This window comes from Stenella coeruleoalba (assembly GCF_951394435.1).
Source record: "Stenella coeruleoalba genome assembly, chromosome: 2".
Lineage (NCBI taxonomy): Eukaryota > Metazoa > Chordata > Mammalia > Artiodactyla > Delphinidae > Stenella > Stenella coeruleoalba.
Window position 1 is genome coordinate 90,779,246 of NC_137147.1, and position 24,945 is coordinate 90,804,190.

The following is a 24,945-nucleotide window of genomic DNA, read 5'->3' on the forward strand; positions in this document are numbered from 1 at the left end:
AATCTCAACGAAGTGACACAATTGTCTAAAATAGAAGTGACTCTAATTTACCTTCGTGGTTTTCCAGTGGCATTCCAAAAGGCAGCAAAGTACATGGTATAAGAACAAAAATACATCTTACCTTCACAAGTTTTTAGGTCAGGTTTGTATATAAATCCCTTGGGGCAGGTACAGACAAAACTTCCAGGAGTATTTCTACATTGTCCATTGTCACAGAGTAGACTATTCAATACACATTCATTAATATCTGGAAAACCAAAAAACATAAACTTTTAAAAGATCCCATCCTTTGCATGCAATTTCTTTGCATTTTTAGGCTAAGTTTTTAAGGTCATAATGATATGATTAATTCAAGGAAAGAGGCAGAGCTCCTCTACCATTGATCTTTGCTGAAATTACCTATTTTAGGAAAATAGGGGCTTGAGCTGATTATCTATACTAGGTATCTACAAAGTCTAAAGTCACCAGACACTATTGAATTCTCTTCTTTCTTTAGCAGGAAGAAAACCTAGATTTGCTGGAAATCATTAATATTTATATAATTGTTTCACTGTGCCAGAATTAAAAGGACTAATCCTATTGTTTTAAGGAACTAAATAAATATTTAGAGAGTATGGTCCATTTTTGATAAGTATTAGTTCCAGGATGGGTGTCTCTTCTTTAGAATAATTTAAGTGGTCTCCAGTTATGTTTATAAAGTATGAAGCAATCTGCAGAGTTTGTAATTGTCATGAGGAATTTAGACTCGAGATTCAGAGAGCTGAGGAAAATTCCTTGCTTTCAGCTGAATCATAGGCAAGTCTGATGCAAAACCAAACTTTCGATATGTATAACTTAGATAATTTAGGAAATGTAGAACTTAAACAGTTTGTTACACCTCTTTGAGCTAAAGTACATCACTCAGCCCACAAAATAGACTGCATATTCACAAGAGACGTTTTATACATTGAGAGATTCTGCTTAGATTACCATTTGACAAGCCAGTAGCCCTTACATAAAGGATACATAAATTCAGCACTGGAGAGCTGCATAGGTTCACAGCAGTAAATATACTTAAATCAGCAACTAACAGTTGTTCCTCGGTATCTGCAGGGCATTGGTTCCAGGACACCCCCCGCACCAGGTTACCAAAATCTGTGGATGCTCAAGCCCCTTATATAAAATGGCATAGTATTGGCATCTAACCTATGCACATCCTCCCATATACTTTAAATCATCTCTAGATTACTTATAATACCTGACACAATGTAAATGCTATGTAAATAGTTGCTGGTGTATGGCAAATTCAAGTTTTGCTTTGGGGAACTTTCTGGAATTTTTTTTTCAAATATTTTCAATCTGAGGTTGGTTAGACACGTGAATGCAAAACCCGCAGATATGGAGGGCTGTGTTTACAAAGTTCTTAAAATATGGGAAAATCAAGTATAAAGTTATGTATTGTCTGAGCAAATAGCATGCTGAGAATTCTTTCAAAATCATATAAGGAATGCTACTACTTCCCAAAAAGGTCACTATGGCAATTCTTAAACTTTGATGATGTCAGAAGAATCTGGAACTTTAATCTGAGGAACTGAAGATTAAGATATAAAATAGCCAGTCCCTGGAACTCTGTGGGAAGTGGCTGGAGCGGATCTTTGATTCCTAGCTTCACACCTCTGAACATAAGCTGAAACATGAACATACTTCTGACCTGATGATAATGGGTCCAACTTTGGAGTAGACACTAAAGCACTGAAGGAAGAATCCCTTCTGCCTCCCAAACTCTCCCTTTTGCGTGATTTTTGGATGAAGCTAAAACATCTCTGTGCCTTTCTGGCCTGCCCAGATAAATAATGATTTTTCATGTCTGCCAATGTAGAGAGGCTCCTACAGGAAAATGAAACAGTAAAACTTTTTTTTGAGTTGAGTCTAGTTTGAAAGTACCATGTATGCTCACATAACAACTGTACCCCCAAAAAAGGGGCCCTAAAATTAAGGGTGTGAGAGAGAAAGAAATCATTTTTCAAAATTCAGCTGTAGACCATAAAGAAGGAAGGGCCAGGTTTAGGCCAGCAATAAAAGTTAGGGAGAGAAAAAGAAACCTGCAGTCGAAAGAAGAGGGTTTTGTGATAAACCTGTGGGCTCCCATGACCTGCTTCCATCCTCCATTTTTTTAGGTACTTGCTTAGCCTGAAACTCAGGTGAAAGCTGATTTAAATGGGGGGGGGAGAGAAGATACTTTGATTTACTGTGTTCTTTTTATGTGAGTACAAATGCCACATAGTTAGAAGGAAAGCAGGTGAAAATTCTCAAAGTAAGATTTCTGCTGTTTTGAAAATAACTGCTACATCTACTTTGTGCATAATGACAATTAGCAGCGCCCTAACAACAAAGGCATCTAGTAGGGGCAGCACTCGGCTTCAACCTGTGCAATTAGAGAACTGCACGCTGTATGAGAGGGACAGTTGCCATGTTCCATCCTTTACATAGTTAAACAAAAGATATAACTTGTCAGGATTCAGCTATGCTGACACCCAAAGTGTAGCGCATCCATTTATCCAGTCCTTTAAGCTACTCAAGAGCAGTTTCCCTCAAGCAACAAAAGAAAGAATGCATGATGCATGAAATGTCTTAGAAAACAGGTGAAACGTCTTACCAACACAATTTTTCCCAGATGAATCCACTTCATATCCTGAATTGCAAATACATTTGTAGGTCCCACGGAGATTTTCACAAATTCCATTTGGGCAGATATCAGGGTCTAATGCACATTCATTTATATCTACACCACAAAAAAATTCAAAATCATTAACATTCTAAAGTAAACATCAAATGAACTATCAAAAAATAACATTACGATAACTGTAAAGACCTTAGGACCTCATGAAAATAAAGTTTCTCCTTGATGAGAAAGTTGATCCCTTTTTCTCACTACAAGGTAGTCTGACTCAAGTCTTCCTTCCACCAGTCCCTGAGAGGAACTTGGCATCTGAGCTAGAACTACAAGATTACCAATCCTTAATCAAGAGGAGAACTCCTGGACTTCTTCTTGTACAAACATCAAGGTGGAAAGGTTGATCAAATACAGAGCCCAGGTTCCTACAACTGCTCTCCCTGCCATCAGCCTGTCCTTCTTCAGTCTACATTCTACACTGCCACCAGACTTAACGGCCTCAAAACAAGGTGACTGTGTCATTCTCATGGTTCAGACTTTCGTAGGTTCGACAGTATTCTCAAGATTAAATTAAACTATGAACTCTTTATTCACTTTAAATCTCTTACTCTGCCATAAACACATCATGCCCTCTTCACTCTGCATGGGGAATGTCTGGAGCAAACCTACACGTTGGTCCGAAGCTTGCTCAACCACCACCTGCTCTGGAAAAGCCTCTGCTACTCTGTCCAGATGAGGCTGGGTCCTCCTCTTCCGTTTGCTGACAGCCTGAGGAGAGCTCTAATAGTCAAGGGTGATGCCGAGTGACAGTCAGTGAGTGGCTAGTCTCAAATCTTGTTGCCCGACTCTTCTATAAATCAAGGTTGACCTTTTTTTTTTCCTTATCCAGGTATCTATCACAACTTATTTATTCCCCACTAACTCCTTATTCATTATACATTTCCTTACTTGTCCTCTTTTCTCCTCCAAATATCCACCTCGCCCTTTCTTTATCCACACATAATAATGAAATCAATCAAGAGAATGAACTGACAATCAATTGAGTCAGTCTATTTTTTCCCAGAACTCTCTTGAATCAAATCATTTAGTTTTTTATTAGTAAAGTAACCCCTTCCTCTTACTTGTCACCCATTTTTACACTTGTTCCAATTCTCCCGTTTAATTTCTTTTATGGTACCAGTATTTCTCTACTTCTAACTTCTACACTTAAACATTTCATTTTCTTCCAACTCAGTTCATTGCTATCACCACCTGCTACAAAACACAAGATGGCTCACTACTGCCATCTGAGAATGACTGAGCACTTGACCATTAAGAAAGTGTTCAAAACGTGCATAGGTTCAATTGAGCTCGTAACCCTGAATTGTACTCGATAGTGGTAGATCCAAAGGAGGGCCGGGCTGCCCCTTCTCAGGAACGAGCCACCATGGTCACTGTATCTCGTTCCCATCAGTGACCCTGGGAGAGCACCCAACCCTTCAGTAATGAGTGCCACACCCACACCCAGCAATCCCAGGACCCGCTGTGCCACAGCTGTTCTGCCACTGGGGGCTTCTAAGTGTCCCAGGTAGATCAACGCGGTGATGGCCAGAGAGGGGGGTCGGACCAGATTGGTGTAAAGGGACCAAGTGGAAACCCACAGGAAGGCCCAGTGCTGCCTCTGCCCATGCTTAGTAAATTTCAAAACAAGTCCTTACCACTGCCTGCTGACGTCATTCCTGGCCCACTGCTGCAGAGCGCCTGATATTCCGCTGCAATAAATTAACAGATAGTAAATGATTCCCTTGTTTGCAGAACAGGTCGATCCTGCCCTTGGCTTTGCGCACATCATTTCCTCCAAAGTGAGTGGAACTGAAATAAAGTGGTAAAGGAAACGGAGGCATCTCCTAGGGGAGTCACACCAGGCTCCCATTTTAAAGGCTCCGCAATCACCGTGGAAAACGACTTATAAGGATATAGGCGAGTTCCAGCAATTCCTTGTGCAAGCACTTTCGGAAAAGGTGTTTTTCCTATGGCTTGATTTTTTTCACCAGGGAACACTTTACACTTACAGTGAAATGTGCCTGTTAAAATGTGGTTTCTTAACTGTTAATAAAACTCTCTCCCACCATCTTGGAAATAAATTCTTTTCTTAGTTCGAGCTATTTTTTTCAGTACAATCAAATTCTTAACGTGTTCTCATTTCTCTCTGCAAATTCTCTAGCCTCCCCTCACAAGAATAACACGGTATCTACACTTGCATTTACGTGTATTTTTAAAGTTAATATTTATCAGGATGCCAGATTCATTCTATTATATAAATCCATAGGAAATGTATTGCATAATGTTAAAACTGGATCTTACTGAAGAAATGGAGGTATATAGAATATGTTCCCAAATTTGTGATGGAATCAGATTTCTATTTCTTAAAATTGATGCAATGCTTTATACGCAATTCCAACAATATTTAGATAAACCTAAGAGTGAATGATGGAAATGGAGAACTAATAGGAACCACACTTAATCCCAGGAAAAGAAACGAAGTTTCCCTTAGTTGCCCATGGTTTCTGGCAACTACAGAATCTCATGGTCAAATGCAGATCAGTTGTGCTTAGGTGGCAGGAGAAGTGAATATTAGGGATGCTGCTTTTTTACATAGGCCACCTGTACCTCGGTGCTGAAGCAGATAGTTCCTATACCTCCACATTCTAGAAAATTGCATTCCTGATGACAGGGGATGCAAAGGAGTTATAATTGTTTATAGATTAAAAGATGAAGGTTGACTCCTTCAGAGCCTCTGTCTTCTACCAAACATAAATTTGAGAAAAGAGGTGAAATCCCTTAATTTTTAAATCATCTTAAAAGGATCCAAAAAGGGAAAAAATGGAAAGGTGGCTGCCACTGTGTTTGAAAGCCAGGGACTGGCAGCAGAAAGAAATACATCCTCTTTATTCTCTCACATCAGCAATAAATTAAAGCACTTGTGAAACAGTGTAAGTAATAAAACAGGAAAAACAAAATCATGCCAGTTTTGCTGAAAGCAATTTTATAATTAGTGTTAAATTAGCTGATGCTTAGCCTACACGGAAGCAAATTATTGTCATTATTCTTTTCCATTTGGGCAGGATCCGGTACTAGACTCTGTAGTGAATTCAGATCAGCATGGGTTTGAATGCTGATGACAATGCTTATTGCTGAGGGTCTTGGGAGCAAGCCCTTTCCCTCTTCTAGTTCCCTCTTATATAAGTGTAGACAATGATACCCAACTCACATGGTAGTGCTGTAGATTTCCTGAGAGAACATGTAAAGTGCTCAGCCCAACTCAAGCACTTAATAAATGGTAGGTGTTGCTAAGCTAACTCAGTGTTGTGCCGTGGAGACAGTGGAATGAGGACAGAAGAGAAAATTCCTAATCATTACTCTCCTGTAGCTTTAACTGACGGATTTCTACAAGGAGTAAATGCTCAGCAGCCAGTGAGATGTATCTGGAAATATAGTTTATTTGACTTCCAGAGCACAAAGATGAACTTTAGATGTTAAGTGGTTAGAATTTCTCATTAAATTGACTAAAGATATTCCTTCTGGATATTTCCAGTCCCCTTTAAAATCCCTCCTCTCTCCTGAAATAAGGGACATCCTACATTTCAATCCTTCATGATTTGGCATTTTCATCTATCAGAGAGGTGGAGAAACCAAACGGGATGGAACTATTTCCACATGTGGACCACTTTTGTGTAAACTGATTCAAATATAAAACAGAAGGTAGTAGAACTGAGCTTCAAAATGTAACTCTCTTTAAGCTTTACTGCTTAAAGAAATTTGGTTTCTTTGGGTCATCTTTTTAATTTCATTTTCCTATGTAGCATAAGAATTCTCTGGAGATGTAATTGGGGGCCAGAGGAAAATGTAAAAACAAAAAACTATATGCACCAAGGATCCTGGATTCTAAGCTTTGGCTATTCTACTCATTCAAGACACGGACAAATCACCTATATCCTTGTACCAGTTTTTAGGATACCCATCTATCTTGTAAATTCAAAGTATGCAAGGAAAGTACTTGGAAAAATTAAAGTAACAAACTTTACTTTAAAAGGATGATATTAATAATATACAACTATAAAGTTGTGTGGAAGTATCTTTTTAGATAGAATTATATTTGTATACTATATAATCGAAGTATTATTGCAAACATATATTTGTTAGTAATCATATATGAAATGACTGGGTGAAGCAGTCATCCAGAATAAAGCTTTCTTTCTTTAACTGGCATTCCCCCATTTTAAAGACTTTTAAAGTCTTCTACTTAACTTTCTCTAACTTCTCATAATACATTTTAATTTCTGTCTGACTTCAAATATTGTCATTTTCAAAATGGCAAATGTTTACAAATTGTGAGCTCGTCTTTAATAGATAGTATCTAGGCCAGAAATGAACTAACTGAATCTTAGAGGTAAACCAACCAATCAGAGCTACACGTTTTCAATATTAGGACTTATTCTATTTTAGGACATTAGAAGTCAACTGCCAAGCTACCTTAAAATTACATTCAAATGTTGACAGTCTACTGCTTTCATTTCAATAAACTATTTTTGCCTTACAAACAGAAATAATTTACAACTGGAGAGGATCTTCTGGATTACCTAAGACAATTCATTTTGTAGATGAAAAAAATGAAGATCCCTTTTCCATATTATTCTATTTCATAATTGTTTACTAATGGAAGCCATCTCAAATCCTTTTGAAATTCGGTGAGAAAAATTCCTAAATAAACAAAAATCCACAAAAAACTGAACCTCCAATTAAGTAATGTGTCTGCCTGTGGCTGGGGAGCAGAATTCTGACTCACTGACAAGTTTCCTTTTCACTATGCCATGTCACTCAAATTGAGAAAAACACTTTTTCCCTAGAGTTGAATAAAATCATTTAGGAAAAGCACACCCTCAAGCAGCCCGAAGGATTTGAACAAAATTCACAAATGGCCTTTTGGAAAAAAGTTGGAAACATTCAGGTCATCTGAAAATTATTGACTTTTACGCTCGGTAGCATCCTGCTTTTATAATAGTTCCTACAAAATGTAAACACTGTGAAGCTACTTTAGAAAACAAGGCAAGTCGCACACACCCTAAAGAGCATGACTATTACGGAGGTGGAGGAGTTCAGAGGGGAGGCATGAATGTGCTGCCTAATCCAAGTGATGGCTGGGCCTGTGAGGAACAGCTGAGCAGAGGCTGAGCAGCGCCTGCCAAGACCCCAGCAAGGTACATGGCGCACCTGGAGAGCAGACGCAATCTTCCCCCGTGACTTCCAAAAATGCAAAGACTGCAGATGGTGGCGGAAGGCTGGGAGTACTGGGGCATCCCCGCGATACCACATACCTGAATTCTGTGAAGGACACGGTTGGCAAGGTTCCCCAAAAGCATACTCGGTGCTGGCGCAACAGCACTCAGATTTGGTAACAGCGCCAAACAAGGGTTTGACACACTGGCCTCTCTTGTATCCACCGTAGCATGTGCTCCGCATGTGTGTGTCTACACAGGAAGAAGCATCTGTCATCATACTATCGCTTCAAACAGATGGGAACCCCCCAGGTCAAAGTTGAAGCTGGTTTTATTTAGCCATTGTCCCTGGTCTAACTCACAGAGAATGCCTCTGGTATTAGGTCTCAATAGAAAACAAAACGAAACAAATCATTCTGCATTCAGCTTCCAAGCACTGGAAACCAATTACTAGACTCTTCCGGTTCTCTAGGGACTATTAGGGTTTACCCAACTGTGAGGTCCTTAAGGGCTAGGATTATACCTCACTCATTTTTTTCTTCCCCAGGAGTGTACAGAGAAGGCACTTAATAAATGTTGAATGAATGATGGATGACCATTCAATCTCACCTTATGATAAATAAGATCTTTATTAGAAATACAGATGACCTCAAAATAAACATGCAATTATTGAATATCTGAATTAGATGTACTTTCAAAAAGGAGGATGTTTAATCCGTAAAAGGTTCATTTATACAAATCTGCAGATATTGGTCTAACTAAGCAGTATCATCTTTACCACCAGGAGGGGATTTCCAGCTATGTCCAATACTCTCCCAATTCAAAGGGTCTACCGACTACCTTTCTTAAAAGTAATTTGGAAAAACTTTGTATCTATTTATCAACAAATCTCAAACTCTTTATAAAGCCACATAAAACTATTATCATATAAGTTTCTTACTTATCCATATCCTCCTTTGCATTCTATACCTCCCTTGGAACATTTAATTCCCTAGATGAAAATGAAATGTTCACCATGAGATAATGGGCACATACAGGTCAATTTCAAAGACCATTATCAACAAAGGAGGGTTGGAGAAAATTGAGGACAGTTAGGTGATTAGGAAAGACAAGGGAGAAGGAGAGGTGGGGATTCCCTTGGTTTTCATTGATCTCAGCTCGTCTTTCTATGCCTTAAACTAATATCCATGTCATACAAGAAAAGAACTGACCCTGTTGGTTTGTTGCCCCACAAATATTAATTGTATCATATCTGCTACAGTCAAGTACATTTATTATTGACGGATTTTATTGACTGATAGAGGGTGGATCTCTATCGTACATCTAGTTACGGCTTTAACCTTACCAACACACACACGTCCATCCAGACCAACGGCCAGTCCAGGAAAGCATTCACATCGGTAGGAGCCGTCAGTGTTGACACAACGCCCATTCATGCAGATCCCAGGTGTTTCACACTCGTTAATATCTGTGGTGGGGAAAAGCACTTATTAAAAATAAAGCGACTTCACACAACGTTGTAAAGAAATTATACTCCAATAAAGATGTTAAAAAAAAAGAGAAAAAAAAATAAAGTGACTTTATCTAAAGACATAACATATTTACAGTTCTAAGACTTGAAAATAGGGAAGATTTACAGTAATATGCAGCGTCAACAATAAAAGCTCAGTGAGATGCATTTCATTTTCCTTTGAGAGAAAAGGAACAAAAATGGAGAGAGATAAACTGTCTGAGTTTATTTCTTTTCCATAGAAAGCTATTTCAATAACATTCTCCAGAGATTTTTTTTTTTTTTTTATCCAATGTAAGAATCACAAAGGCAAAAACAGAATTGGAAGAAGAAGGAAAGTGACAGCTAAAAGACAAAGGGTCTTGTGTAATGTTTCACATGGCAATTTTTCCAGGACTGTCAGAGATCTAGCTTGATAATAAACTACATCTTTGGCCTGGGCAGGAAGCTTCTCCTTTTGGCATCCAACACCCAGACTGGTGTCCATTCCAGTATCACTCATGCCTTAACTCTCTGGGAAAATTAGAATGGCATGAGGAGACACAGAACTAAAGCCTGGATGGAACACCATAAAAAAGGAACAGAAAATGAATATAGATGATTTTGATGACAACTCCTAGCCAACAACAGCACTGTAAGCAATTGGAACCCAGCAAAGAAAAGTCTCTCTTAAGCATTACAAATATTTTATAGTATCGTATGTGTATCCTTAGGGAGGCCTGGTAAAAGATTTTATTGGGCACATACTAATAATAGCAGATACTTTTCCCCCTGAACATGGTACCAAACATGTTCTATTTCCAACACGGAAACAGAAATGGTACCAAAACTGTGTTTTGGAAAACATATAACACTTAGGAACAAGTCGTTTTATAACAACTCCTTTTATAATATACAACTGGTGTAGGTGAATATTTCCTTTCTTCTGACCTTAAAAAGGCAAATTGAGACTGAAACACCTCTGCGTTTTACATAGCTTGTGTTATTTGGCACAAAATATATTCAGATGGTCCAAGATTCCGTGTACAGATTGTATTTTAAAACAGCAGTTATATTTAAATACGTGAACTCAAACTGGTTCAGTTATTCAGGTCACCTTTTTGTTCAAATCGAGATCTACAGTAAAACAGTGGTGACTACAGTCTGAAATGTAATCCAAAGGTTTTTTACTGGGGACAGCGATGGAACATAGATCCAGAGGGCGTTGCTCAAAGTGAGTGGCCTCCACCTTCAGAGAGTGATCAGGGAGACCAGACTGTTCATCAGATTAGTTAACTGTAGCGATTAAATTAGCATTGTTCATTCAGCTTTGAACAGTTACATCTTTGTGGGATCAGAACCAAGTGTTCAGCATGAAGAGAAAATCTTATCCCATGATGTCAAGAGAAAAATGATGGAAAAGAAATTCAGCATACAAGAAATTTTTTTCTTTTTTCTTCCTTTATTCTTACTACAAGTGTGTGTATTCCATCTTCTCTATACATCAGAATAAAGACGACACAGGTAAGAATATGGAGCATTTCCCCCCTCTCTTTCTCTCCAGCTCTGATTCTTAAGCCAGAATGTTAAAGTCAGAGCAGACTTTTAATCATCAGGCACTTTCAAATGACTGGAACAATCCATTTATCAATAAGATACTAGTTCACTGATTGCAAACAGTTGCAAAACCGGGCTTCACCTATGAGGTCATAATATCTTCTGAAATAGTTACAACAGCATTATCTATTGGCCACCCTTAAGAGTCTGTGGCCTGGGTCACTGGCAGCCTATAGGTACTGAAAGTGAATCTTAGCATGCTCTGTGCATAGGTAAGAGAGAGGAGTGTGTGTTCTCAGAAGAGTTCTGTTCACAAAGGGACTTTCACATTTCCTTCTGTTATTTTGTTTGGAAGCCTAGTTCCAAATATTCCAGCAATCCTTCCCTTCCCCTTTCTTTTTCACTTGTACAGCACTTAATTTGCACAATTTGGTGCTTTGTTGTATGCTGTCTTAACATTTCCACGCGTTAATCTTGTCTCCCCAACTATAAGTTCCTCCCAACACATAGCTCAAAAGCACGGAAAACCAATTTCCTACTTCAAATTTGAAAACAAAAAACAAACAAACAAAAAAACCTTTCTCTTGCTGTGAAGGCAGATTTCCATGATATTAAGAGCTATTTATGTGAAGGTCATAGAGAATGTAGGTAAACAACCAAGGGCTAGAAGCTCTTTTAAGCCTAGAGGAAATACACAACACGCTGAAGACTTAATACAAGGACTTAATACAAGGGCACCCAGAGAAGAGGCACCATAGGACTTTTTCTTGCCTTCTCCATCTTGAATAGCCTGATGCTCTCTCTACCTTCTATATCTGAAACTATGGTTTTGAGTGTTATATTTTAGCAGATTCCCTGGATCTATTTTGAGTATGAGGTTCCTTGAGAAGTCTGGTTGCAGCTCAGATCTTGGACACAAGGGCAATAATTACTCATCCTTGACCGCATGAGGCAGAGACACTAAGCACAAATTTAACTTCTTCTCCTGATAACTCCAGTTATCTCCTGATAACTCTTCTCAGGACCCCAATTTTCAACAGCACAAATAAAAATCTTCATTTTGCTTCACTACTTGGAGTAATAAGATTATTTCAAAAGTCACAGAGCTAAATAATGGCTCCTGGTTCCTTTATTTCTTCTGCTTAATCCTGTTTCTCTTTTTTGCTTCTGTGATTTGATAAAGCTTAAATAAATTGTGTTTCTTAAGGTATCTGGAGGAAATTATGAAGAAGAGATCACCGCACTAAGAGTCTACAATATTTTGTCCAGGTGAAGACGTAAGAGGTGGCAAATGACAGCCGTCAAGAAGCCAACTGTCATTATTCCTCAACTGTAAGGAAGAGGCAGAACTCAGCTTATTTAAAAAGATGCTCACAGCTGTTGGTAGTCCAAATGGTAGTTCAGCTTCTCATTCATTTGCTATGGAGCCTATCAGGCTCCTTTGAGAAGACACCAAACACTCTTTCTGAAGTAAGAACAGCCTTCTGGGCATAAATCGTAGCTCTCTGGATGGCTGGACTTAAGAAGGAGTTCCAGTCAGGTTTCTTAGTACAGAGTTAGGGGTACTTTAAATAGGGAGAATCAATAAGGAAAGGTGGTAGCTCTAAGCAATGTAGAGAGGAGAAAAAACGGGTGAAGAATATGATTTAGAGCACAAACCTTTACAATAACGCCCATCTGATGCCAGCTGAAATCCAGGTTTGCAAATACATTTAAAACTGCCATCTTCATTGATACACATTCCATTAAGGCACATATTCCTTATGCTGCATTCATCCATATCTGAAAAATACAAAGGATATATTTTCTTATGGCCAGATGAGTAAGCTTACAAAGGAAGCCAACCTGGATCAATAGAATTCTGTTTCGTCACATTTCTTTACTTTTTTGTTATTATTGTCTAAGGTTAATTTTCATCCAAATTATAGCTTACAAAGAGAAGAGTGGCCATATGAAAGACGTATCTCAAGTTCTCAATTTTTGACATGTGCATGCAAACTATAGGGCTAAATTTATTTTAGGACATGTGTGTATATATATACATATATACTTACACAAGCATATACGTATATCTGTAATCTGTATATGCACATATATGTGTATATGTATATACACATGTATATGTATTAGACTCATACTATATATCTATGGAATTTCATATAAATATATTTTCCATATAAATATATATATGAAATTTAACTCAATAAAAGCTACCAAGGCTCTTTTTAGGAAGAGCAGTTTACAAACTGAAAGGTGTGTAAACAGCCTGATGGTTATATTTACAGATCCACATTACTTCTAATATACTGAAAATAGAAACAAAATCGAAACTAAGAATGATGAAATGTATTTAGGCTACTTCTTGATTCTTTAAAAAGTAGAAGCCAGAGAACTGCTTGCAGTTTGAAGCAATTTTAAATAGGGATAGGAAAAATGTATTTGTAAAATGCAAGACTTGACTATAGAGTATAGCCATGACAGCTAACCTTTAGGATCCCTTGAGCATACAGGTATTTCTTTAAATTCATCAGCTATTTTATTTAATATTACAGCTGTCTTAGGAGGCACTTGCTCTTCTAGACACAGTGTGTTTTCACTTACAGGCTTTAGTCAGACCGAAGTAATTTATGATTTTTTTTCTTTTTTAAACAAGACTCTATCCCAACTGAGAATTTTGGCATTAAGTCTTTGAATTGAATCACTGAGATAATATTCTGCCAAAAATGTTTCTAAGAACAATTTTGAAATTCCTTTAATGTATGAATAGATTCTTGGGATCTTTCCCGAAGACTTTGGGAAAGATGATAAGGAGCATTCTTCATTTTTTGCTAAAGGTCTGAGAAGTGGAAACTCATCAATAATTGTCACATTTTCAATTTAGGGGAGAAAAGGCAGGGAAAAAGACAAAATGAAACACAGCCCAATTCAAAGTGAGGTGATTAATTCAAGAGGCAATATAAAGGGCTGACTCTCGCCAACATTTCTCTCAAATTTTACATTTTCAGATACTCCTTAGTAATATTTCATTACTACAGACACTTGAAACAAAAGGATTATAAGTGACTGAAGAATATAGGAGATTAGGTGTGTCCTATTTTTTTTTAATGTACAAATTCTGACTGCATAAAATTTGGAAGTAATGATTTATGCTACAAAAGTTTCGTCACCAGGAATATTTAAATAGCAAGCTCTGCTCCTATATTTACAATGTTATTTGACTCACACAAATGTGAATTAAAGGAACTAATACTGTTGAAAGTTAGGCATCCTCCCAGATAACAATAGGTGAATATACATTTGATACTTTGACCTTTCACTCAATGTTTGACTTGGCCTTGTTAAAGACTTTTGATACTGAAACTGCAATGGAATAGGGGAATGACACGATTATACTGTAATTATTATTACACTGTATTACCTTCACAGTTCTTCCCATCACGCGTAACATGAAATCCTGCATTACACACACAGTGGAAACTGCCATCTGTGTTGATGCAACGTCCGTTATTGCAGATACGGCCATTCTGTAAACATTCATCAATGTCTAAAATCGAAGTCGAAAAGGAAGAAATAGCTTTATTTAGGGGATTTTAAATTATTTTATTTCTTCCTCTCACCATCTCTAAATTCATGATCTTAGTCTTGGGTTTTGATTACTAAATAATATTCTTCAACATAAACTCAGTATTAACTAATATAAAATTTAGGGTTACTAATAAAAGTTTGAAAGACATATGAAAGAAAAAAATGCCAACATAATAGCATTCGGTTTAACTTTACTTTCTAAGAAGACTCCCTAAATCTCAGTTCTGTAAACAAAATAGGTTCTTTTTCACCATTTTCCTAGGTAATTCAATGAGCCAGTGTATATCATTATTTACAATGAACTTTGGCTGGTGTCTTTTAAGACATGATCAAAAGGCAGATCTGATGTTCACTGTATCAGAACAGTTAAACAGAAATGCCATTAAAAAAAAAACAATTTAAAAACCTAATTCCATCTGAAAACCGTCAATCATTTTGACTCTGAAATGTCTACCTTCCTTATGGCAGTTCTGGTGCAAATACAGTTTTATTTGTTTATATATTCTTAGTCTCTTTTATAACTTTATGAGTATTCTAACAAACAAAATATTGGTACTATGGGGGCATTTCCCCTTTTTTCTTTCATGTTTAATAGTATGCCAAAGTAAACAACAGAGCATGATATGGAAGTATTAAAAATGACAATAACTCAAATAACCTGCATCTGATCTCTCATTTAAAGATGAGTAATTAACCTAAAGTGCACAACGAGTTACCCTGGATTATCTATTCCCCTCAGTTTCTAGGCTACATGCCTGGATGAACATCAAAAAGGATGAACACAAACCACCTTGTCTACAGAGCGTACAACCTTTGCCAGGGCTTATTCCCCAGGAGATAGAGGCCAGGGCACTGAGCAGAGTTGGATGGGAGCAGACCTACCCATGCAGAGTTGAGGCCATGTGCCTGGGTATAAGAGCCCTAAACATCCTTTGGACGACAAGAATGTGCATTCATGGCATACTGGTTATTCTGTCTACCCTGTGTCTGCACGGTGTCTTGTGGTTGACCCTCAGACGCACTTTCTTTCTGGGCAGATCCAGCAGTGGTTTCCACACGAGTCATTGGACTAGCTGAAGCAGTCTGGGCTTTTCTTCTGTCTGATCTTTGTGCCAACAACCTACAATCTTTTTCTCTCTCATTTATTTCTTAATCCTTACTAAAATCTGACCTGCTCCACATTCCAAAAAATAGTAAAAGCTGCATATTCTTCTGCAGACTTTTTTTTTTAAGATTTTATAATCTACTATTTTTTTTTTAGCATTCTATAATCTATGGAGGCCCAAGGATAAAATCAACAGGATAAAGAGTTCAGCTTTTTCTCTCCTCACTAATTTGAAAATGGCATTCGGGCTCCTGCTGCCTTACAAAAAGAAATGAAAAGCTTGCCATTCAACGTCTCTACCGTGTTTCTGTATGTTTCTTCTGTCCCCTCTGTTCAGTTCCTCGTGTCCTTCTCAGCTAAGTATACAGCCTTTCTGACCATTCTGTGGCGACTTTCGTCTACCCACAAATGTGATCACGTTATCCACTTCTTGTGCTTGGGCTAAACTTCGCACTAGCTCTTAAAGAAGACAGTGCTTGAGGCTTTTAGGTAACCTTCAGTCTCTAATAAACTAAGTCTCAGAGTGATGGCAATAACATGCACCTACACTGACGGGCCCTTGCCGCAGCTGAGTACTCTCAAGAATGTCTTCTATTTGCTTATTTCGTAGTGCTGTCTTCTGAAACACTGGTTTCGGTTTATCTTCCACGATTGCAAAATGCCTCGTATACTGTTTGTACGTGCTGATTATTTTAAACAGTAGTTATAAAGCAGGTTCTAAACTCAGTTAAAAACTCAAACTATATTTGTAATTCAGTAAGTAGGCCATTAATAGAAATATTAACAGATTGAAATGCTGTGCTCCAGGTTTTTCTGCTCAAAATTGCCATTTATAAGCGGTGTACTCAAATACACTGATGGCAAGAAATCCCTAAGTCAGAACCAAATTCAAAGATTTTGAAAACAGTCACTAATAAAAAATAAAAACATCTGTATGCCTTCAACTAATATGAAGGACTTTTGCTAAAAGAGGCAAATAAAATTAACTCATTAATGGCTGACAAATTTTTAAAGTGATACAAACCTCCCTATCTTCCCTTGTATTTAATTTCAACAGAGTTCTGTTGCTTTTATCTGGCTTTAACTGATAAATTATAACACATCATTCTGTGCCCAACTTATAGAGATTTAGATATTTGAGTGCCCTGAGGTGGGGCGCATATCTTAATTATTTCTATCTCAGAAACTCAGTACATCAAAGTCATCCAATAAGAGGTATATTGGGTGGCTTAATAAGTCAATTAATAAACAAATCGGAAGGGAAATTTTTGTGAGGAAACTTTATAGCAGTGCTTCTCAAACTTTCACATGCGTAAGGGTCCCTGGAAGATCTTGTTAAAATGCTGATTTTGATTCAGCAGGTCTCAAGTGGGACCTGAGATGCTGCATTTCCAACTGGCTCCCAGGTGATGCTGCCGCTGACTACACGAAATAAGCAGCAAGAACTTACAGGCACTTCTTATCCTTCAGGCCTTTCCATGAAGCAATTAATTGCGTAAAATTTCACCTGAAACATTTCTCAGTTTCTGTGTCAACAAAGGACAACCCCATTCCCTAGCTCTCAGGTTAAAAGTTAAGACAATACAGTGATGAGGCAAAAAAAAAAGGAAGTGAAAAGAAGATATTCCCACAGGCACAGAAACATCTTTTAAAATAACTTGAATGTTTGCCAGATCGTATGATGCTATCCTTCAGAGTAACAATTTCTGGAATTAAGTGCAAAAAAGCAATGGGAGCATATTAGCCTCTCCCGACAAGGGTTATTCAGACTCCACGGAATTCCTTCAAAGCTAACTCCTTACTTAGCATACATGTCCAACGTGCCAAGCTAGGACCACACGTACCTCGGCATTCTGTCCGGGTGAGTGTGCTCTGATAGCCAGGTCGGCACTGACAGGTGTAGGAGCCCTGGGTATTAATACACTCGCCACCAGCACAAGGGTTTTTCTCACATTCATCAACATCTGCAAAACACAGTATATTTCAGTAAGACATTAGATCGCAGTAACTCATAACTCCAAGACCATTTTACTGGTTTCCTTTACACGCTAAAACACTTTCCTTTTAAGAAATAAATAGCATAATGAAAAGATCTTTTTTCTTTCCACTACAATAACGGTGTCACCGGCCACTTTAACTGGTTGAGCAGTTAGAATGTATTATTTTCCTGTGTCATTTTTCAGAGAAAAATGCCAAATACACAGCAACTCAACACTCCAAGCCAATAAACATTTTCTCTTCCTTGGGTCTGACATAAGGGAATCAAACAGACTAATATTTCAGAAGTGGCTTCTGGACAGAATTCTGAGTGTCTCTTGAAGCTCAATTTTTCAATGAAAAGAAGACCTAACCATATCTAAGCATTCCTTTCTCAGTTCCGCGATGAATATTACAGCAAACCGTGAAGCTGTTGTTGCTTAAAGGGCAATTCTCACCCACCATCAAGGCTGCTACCACCTCCACCCCGCCCCTAGACAGGCTCCCACTAGTTTTACACTCATTTAGAGCTATCAGTTTACTTACCGGTAAACTGGTTTTTATTCCTCTGTTTGTGAAGATGAAGAAGCTAAAGCTTATGGAAGATAACCCACTTGTCCGAAGTCCCATGCTTCTTGTGGCAGATGCAAGTCTGATCTCACAACCCTGAGCGAGACGTCCCCTTTGCCTTTCCTACCCAGCTCTGGATGACCTCTCAGGATTGAAGCTACTTGAACAAGCTACTTGAACAAGCTCTTAACAAGCTCTTAACAAGCTACTTGAAGGGGCTTTCATATCACCTGGAAACTATAGAGCATGAGAAACCAAGAACTACTTCTTTCTGCCTGATTCATACCTGGAATTGCGATTTATAATAGACCTAAGAGAGCAGTTTATTTTTAAAAAGTTAGATGGCAACTGGGTGTTCTTACCCAATCCAACAAATTATCCTTGTGTTACATTTCCTTCCTTCACTAGCTTAACTGCCTTATCAACGACTTAAAGTTCCTTGCTCACTAGAGACTGTTGGTAAGTTATCCACTCAAATTAGTAAACCATGCAAAGTTTCATGATTTGGGGATATTTCTAACGCTTTATTTTAATGATCAGGCTTCGATAGGATGGCTTAAGTAAGAGTTACCAGCAATGCCTTGAATGTGTTTTACCATGAAAGTTAAAAGTCACTACAGTAGGCATAATAATGCCCCTCCCCCAATACGTTCATGTCCTAACCACCAGAACCTGTGAACATGCTACACGGCAAGGGCAATTAAGTTGCTAATCAGCGGAATCCATCCCTCCTGGATTATATACAGATGGGCCCAATGTAATCACAAAGATCCTGAAACGTGTTAGAAGGAACGCAAAGAGAGAACCAGAGAGTTCGAGATTTGAAGATGCTACACTGCTGGCTTTGAAGATGAAGAAACAGGCCCTCAGCCAGGGAATACACACGGCTTCTAGATGCCGGAAAAGGCAAAGAAATGGATTCTCTCCAAGAGCCTCGGAGAGGAACGCAGCCCTGCCGACACCTTGATTTTAGCCCAGAAAGACCCGTGTCGGACTTTTAACCTATAGAAATATAAGATAATAAATCTGTGTTGTTTTAAGCCACTAAGTTTGAGACAATTTGTTATAGCAGCCATAGAACACCTATACAGTCATGAAACAGCACTGCAGTAGCCTCTTGGTGCCAAGCCAGTGGTCTATCACGTACCAATGCACTCCCCGCGGAGGTCCAGCTGGAATCCTTTGTTGCACTCACACCGGTAGCTCCCAGGAGTTGGGATGCAGCGTCCATTTTGACAGAGATAGCGAAACAGCTGGCAGTAATCAGTGACGTTGACGGGCAACACCCCTGAAGGAATAACACGAAACCCCATTAAAATTGTGTCTAACTAGGGCATCTTCCACCAGCACTGAATCCAGTGATAACGGGCAAGATGCTGAATCATAAAGGAAGGAGGACACTCTGGGCAAAGGTCGCCTGGCGTCAACAGAGCATGTTTCCATTCTCGCCTACAGAGAGCACCTGTGCACCGTGGCGCACGCTGCCAGGTACCGCGGCCTCGCTGTAGCCTGCTCCTCTGCCTGCTTCTCCCCACCGCTCCCTCCGCCTCACTCTCAGGCCTCGAGCGCAGGGAAGCAACAAAGGCAGTGAGTTACTGGCATTTAACTATTTGCAAAACTGCTTTGCATGATATTTAACCCAAAGAGTAATCTAATGCCTCCTCTATGAATTCATCCTGTGAATCAGATTTAAATTTCTCCCACAACATCAATAGCAAGAGGACATTAATCTCTGGAGAATATGAAACTGCCCATTTTCCTTTATGCAATAGGCCAGTTGAGAAAGGTATATACTACACTCTGTAAATGAAATCTTTAAGGATTGGTTAAACTTACTTAATGACTTAAACAGCATAAACAACAACAAAAAAGTTAACCTGATTAATGCAAGAAACGTAATTAGATGACTTTTGAGCTCTTACTTGGCGGTTCCCGAGATGGATATGGATATTCCACTGGTGGTCGAGGGACTGTAATTTGAGGTCCAGGAGGAAAGCCAGGAGGAACAGGGTGAACTGGAGGAATGGGGCCAAGGGGTGGGGAAGGATATCCTGGCCTCTCGGGAATTACGATAGGGACAGAGCACAGCTTGTTGAAATCCTCTGGAAAAAAAAAAACACAACACAACAGCTGAGGGGTAGCATATGCCATAGGCCCATGGAAGTCATCCTTACTTTGTAAAGAAATTTTGAATAGAACTGATCATCAAACCACGTAGGTCAATTGGAGAAAAGGAAAAAAGCTAACTGACTTGGCTTTTTTTCCCTCAAGTCAGCATTCCTAAAACCTACAGCAGCAACCAGACTGGAACAATAATTCAAAACTGGAAACAAACTCCCCAGAGTGTGTACCACATGTCCCTCCTAAAACCTAGGAAGTCTTTACCTATGTCAAAATTCACCTCAAGGAAGAATAGAATAAAATGCCATGATCTCCACCCAGTCTTCCCACCTGTGGATCCCACAGGACTCTGAAGAGCACACTTTTTAGTGCTTGGATTTTATTTTATATGCCTTGGGAAGTCACTGGTAGTCTTCTGCAGGGGTGGGACATGATCAGATGAACATTTTCAGAAGATCATTCTCACTGGCATTTGGAGACTGTACTGGAGGGAGGTAAGACTGCTGCAGAAGACCAAGGGCAAGACAAGGATGGCTGGACAAGGGAGCCAGTGATGGAACTGGACAGAAGTAAACACATTTGAAGATTATTTTAGAGATGAATGGGCTATGTTTGGGGAAGGAGTAAATGTCAGAGCTGAGGGAATAGGAAATCAAGAATGACTTCTAGTTTTCCAGTTGAGCAACAGGGTAGACATTGGTGCCGTTTGCTGAGATGGGAAAAACTGTGATGGGAGCAGGTTTGGTGGGTAAAAGCTATACGTTGAGCATATGAATTTTGAGATATCAGACATCCACATGGAGATGTCACAAAGCAGTTTTAAAAGAGAGTTTGAAGCCTAGAGAAGAAGTCAGGGCTGCTGCTAAGTTTTGGAGTTATCAGTAGATAGGCGTCATTTAAAGCCACTCATTTTCATGTTTCCTACAAATAGCCATATTTTGTTACAGTTCCCTTCTATAAAGTAAACTATATAATTTTTAAAATTTCTTTTTTCCCTCTTTCCAGAATGTTGATTATTTTATTACCTCTGTCACACAGGGATTCTCCCATAGGTACTTTTTATACTAGCTTCATCCATTAATAGCAATTAGGCTAGTATTTTTATTTTCCTTGTGGACTAGAATCTGCCTTATTCTATCACACAGTGATATGTCGTACTGAAATGTATTCATATTTCAACCTCATGGGACCTTCTGTCCATTTACATTTGGCTAAACATACCTAGCTACCACGTACCTTGTTGTTTTTTTCTGGTCCATTACTAAAACTTTTTCAATCATACTTGACATTTCCAACTCAGGTTAAGTTTATGTTTTCAGAGAATTCTACTACTGCATTGTTTCTCTGGAATTTCAACCCACAAAGATTCTGTAGTACTTGACTGTATTTGGAAAGCATTTATATATTGTTTCTGCTTCCCTGAATCAGGATGCTACAATCCCTGTTGTCAAACCACAGTGATCTTCCTTATAGAATTATCACCTGGACGTGCCATACCCAACATTTCCTGGCTACCTGCTTTCTACCAACTCTCTACCACTAAGACTGTGCAGTCTCTGAAGTCAAGGATCGTGTCTAACTCATGACGAAATCCCACTCTCAGCCTCACCTGGAAAACTGCACAGAAGAGGAATTTATTAACTATATTGGATTTAATTGAATGGCATTTGTACTTATTAGCTTCCAAGCACCAATCAACCTTTTTTCTTTTTTAGTCTTTTAGGATTTCTATAAAAGAAGTTGGATCACTTATCAGCATTTCTGCTAACTAGGTGGGTATATTATTTTAAGCATGCCATTAAATTCATCTCAACCTCTTCATGAAAGTGTATCGGGCTGGGTTCTGTATTTTTCCTACTTTCTTTGGCTTAATAACTTTCCGTTGAGCCCCTTTACATTCAGAATCAGCAACCTGGGGCTGATTTTGTTCAACTGATGTCCAACTTTCCTATCTCCATTTAACCCGGAGATGATACTGATTTTTTTTTTAAAGTGAAAAGCTGACCAATCTGAAATAATTCTTCCTATGTCATCACTCTCCATAAGTTAAGAACCCAGAGCTCTGTAGTACTGATACTGGAACATTTGAACAAACAAACACACCTACCTGCAAATTAGTTTGCTCTATCCATCTGCTCTGCTCTGGGCCTGTCTCAGGGTTGTGCATCTTTCAGTGGTACCCTTTGGGAGAGCAGCTCCCTGCAAAGTTACATAGGGGGACCGGGCCTTCTGCTCCATGAGTCCCAAAGTAGGTCTTCAGCAACTAAGCCTACTCTAGTCCTCCCTCTTCTATTCAAGGTCTCAACGTAGGAAAGAATCCACATCAATGCTGCTGATTCCTAAGTTAACATATACATTTAAAAAGTGATTCTCCTGGTATCCAGGCAGTAGGTCTTAGTAGAAAGTCATGTGCTTCTAAACAGTGACCTACTAAATGGTCCCCCTAGTGAACTAAGAAGGGTGCCTTACATTTTTAGGCAAGAGACAGTCAAAATATATGGCAAAATATATGACCTATTATATGTTAAAATTTATTGAAAGATTTTCTTGCTTCTTTAGTCCACACACATAATTCTCAGTAATAAATAGAAATTTAAAAATAACATCTGTGAGCAGGTCTATAACCCATGATAATGGGGCATTCATATTCTGTGAGTAGCACACCCTGAAGTATTTCATTAGCTCTACAATCATCCATCCGCATCCTGATTTTCTCCCCTAAAATTTCCTGATTTAAACATACTTTTCAGGAACCAGATTGAGAAGAAGTTACTACCCCAATTTTTACTTAGAACTGGTGGGAAAGACGTCACCTAGTAAGTTGTACACTGTACGTGAATGCCTCCCCTCAGCAAGTTCTCGCTAAGTACCAGAGAAGCGTTAAAAAATTAGAAGGAATAAGGCACTATAATGATGACTGAAACCCCCTAATGAGATTTATTAACTAGTAAAAAAGCTAGATATGAACACACACAGGCACAGACCTGAGCAGATGGGATCTGTGTCACAGCAACAGTACAAACCTAGAGCACCGAGCATTTTCAGCAGTGGTGGTCTTGGGATGTGCAGGGATTAGGTCATATCTGAGAGGGATCTCAACCAACAAGAGGGTGTATAACAGGCAGAGGTAGCAGGGGTGGGGAGTAGGGAGTAAGGACCTGAACGGGGGAGAAGTTTGGAGAAAAAAGAATATGTGAGTTTAGAAGTGCTCAGACTGGGTTCAAGGAAAGCTGGATTGCATCATTTAATTAGAAAATAAAGCTACTATAAAGAACAAGAATTAAAAGATGAACGGGAATCAGATTTAGGGACTCTAAATGCCCTGCTAAGTAGTAAAATTTTATTTTCAAGAAATGGAGTGACTTGGACCACTGGATATTGCCTGAGTTCATCCTGTGAAAAATTTTCTGGACACCTTTCTCTACTTTTTCCCCAGACACAATTTTTTAAAACTGAATTTCAGATGAGTTAGGCTTTGGGAAATGTTACGTGGCAGCTGTGGATTTCACAAAGACCAGTTAGGAGGCTACTGCAATAGTGCAGATGAGAGAAAATGAGCTTTATGTGGAAATGAATATGACAGAAAAGAGAAATTGAAAAGAAAAAAACATCAACAGGACTTGGCAACCAAGAAGAGGAGAGTGTCAAACGTTAGGGAAGGAGGAAATGTGTATCCCGAATAACTCACCTGAAAGGCTCTGAGGGAGTTGAGTTTTATTCTGCTGAGCTTTTGAGGATACAAAAGAAATACAGGAGACTAGGAAGGAACCAGTTCTTCTGACTGGTCAGGTTGCTACCCAGTGTTAATACGCAAGCTAAGTAAGATACGGTACCTGCGAACAGTGTCATTTGTATGGACCTCTGTATTTCCCCTGTTCATTACCTGGGGAAGTTTCCCTGAAGGCCATCTCTTTTATTTTCTGGAATGTTATTCACTTACCCCGGTTTCCACTAAATCTGCAGCACATACATTGCCCCTGGGCTCGCAGGGGGTTGAGCAGAGATACTCTGGATAAATGGAAGGGCTCTTACCCGTTGCTCTGATGGGACACATTTCGGGGGCGACAGTGACCCCCGGAGACCAGCACCGGCCGACGTCACAGCAGCACTGCATCTTGGTGATAGACTGCGGCAGCTGGTTAGAACAGCGCCCGTTTGCCAGAGCCGTGTAACAGTATCCTGGGCGAACATCTGAGAGGACAAAGAAACCCCCATACACATCACTGAGATCAAACGTAAAACGACTCTCTTTTGCCCCAGCACCTCCACATTTCCCAGTGGGGCTCGGGCAGGATGAGCTGACACTCAGCCCTAAGCTGTGAGCGCTCAGTCAGAGATCCCTCCATCTCACACCTTTTGCCCCTGTGAGCTGGTACACTTGACCCAAGTCCCACATTCCATCCCCAAGGTGGGAACAAATGATTACAACCATATGGGTCTTAGGAAAAGAGAGAAGAAGAAAATCACTGGCGGTGATGGTTAATTAGGTATAGAGACATGTCTCTATACTGAAGGGAGACTGGGTTGTCCTTGGTTTCAAACGACTTAATTTGAGCCACTTTAGACAAATATTGATATAAATCTATTTTAAAACAACATGAAGTCTGCACTGTAGGTTACATCTCTAAAAGAA

At 39.1% G+C, this 24,945-nt stretch overlaps 1 protein-coding gene across 2 annotated transcripts in view; it reads right to left on the reverse strand.

The window, feature by feature from the left end:
• Nucleotides 1-24,945, reverse strand: part of FBN1 (fibrillin 1) — a 253,699-nt gene that overhangs the window by 97,239 nt on the left and 131,515 nt on the right. For both annotated transcript variants that reach the window (XM_079907012.1, XM_079907011.1), the window contains 11 exons: nt 24,345-24,503; nt 20,114-20,293; nt 19,339-19,479; nt 17,489-17,608; nt 14,373-14,498; nt 12,614-12,736; nt 9,254-9,376; nt 8,008-8,160; nt 4,351-4,404; nt 2,636-2,761; nt 122-247 (listed from right to left, as the gene is read on the reverse strand). In XM_079907012.1, coding sequence (XP_079763138.1) covers nt 122-247; nt 2,636-2,761; nt 4,351-4,404; nt 8,008-8,160; nt 9,254-9,376; nt 12,614-12,736; nt 14,373-14,498; nt 17,489-17,608; nt 19,339-19,479; nt 20,114-20,293; nt 24,345-24,503 — 1,431 coding nt within the window. The remainder of the gene's footprint in view (nt 1-121; nt 248-2,635; nt 2,762-4,350; nt 4,405-8,007; nt 8,161-9,253; nt 9,377-12,613; nt 12,737-14,372; nt 14,499-17,488; nt 17,609-19,338; nt 19,480-20,113; nt 20,294-24,344; nt 24,504-24,945) is intronic.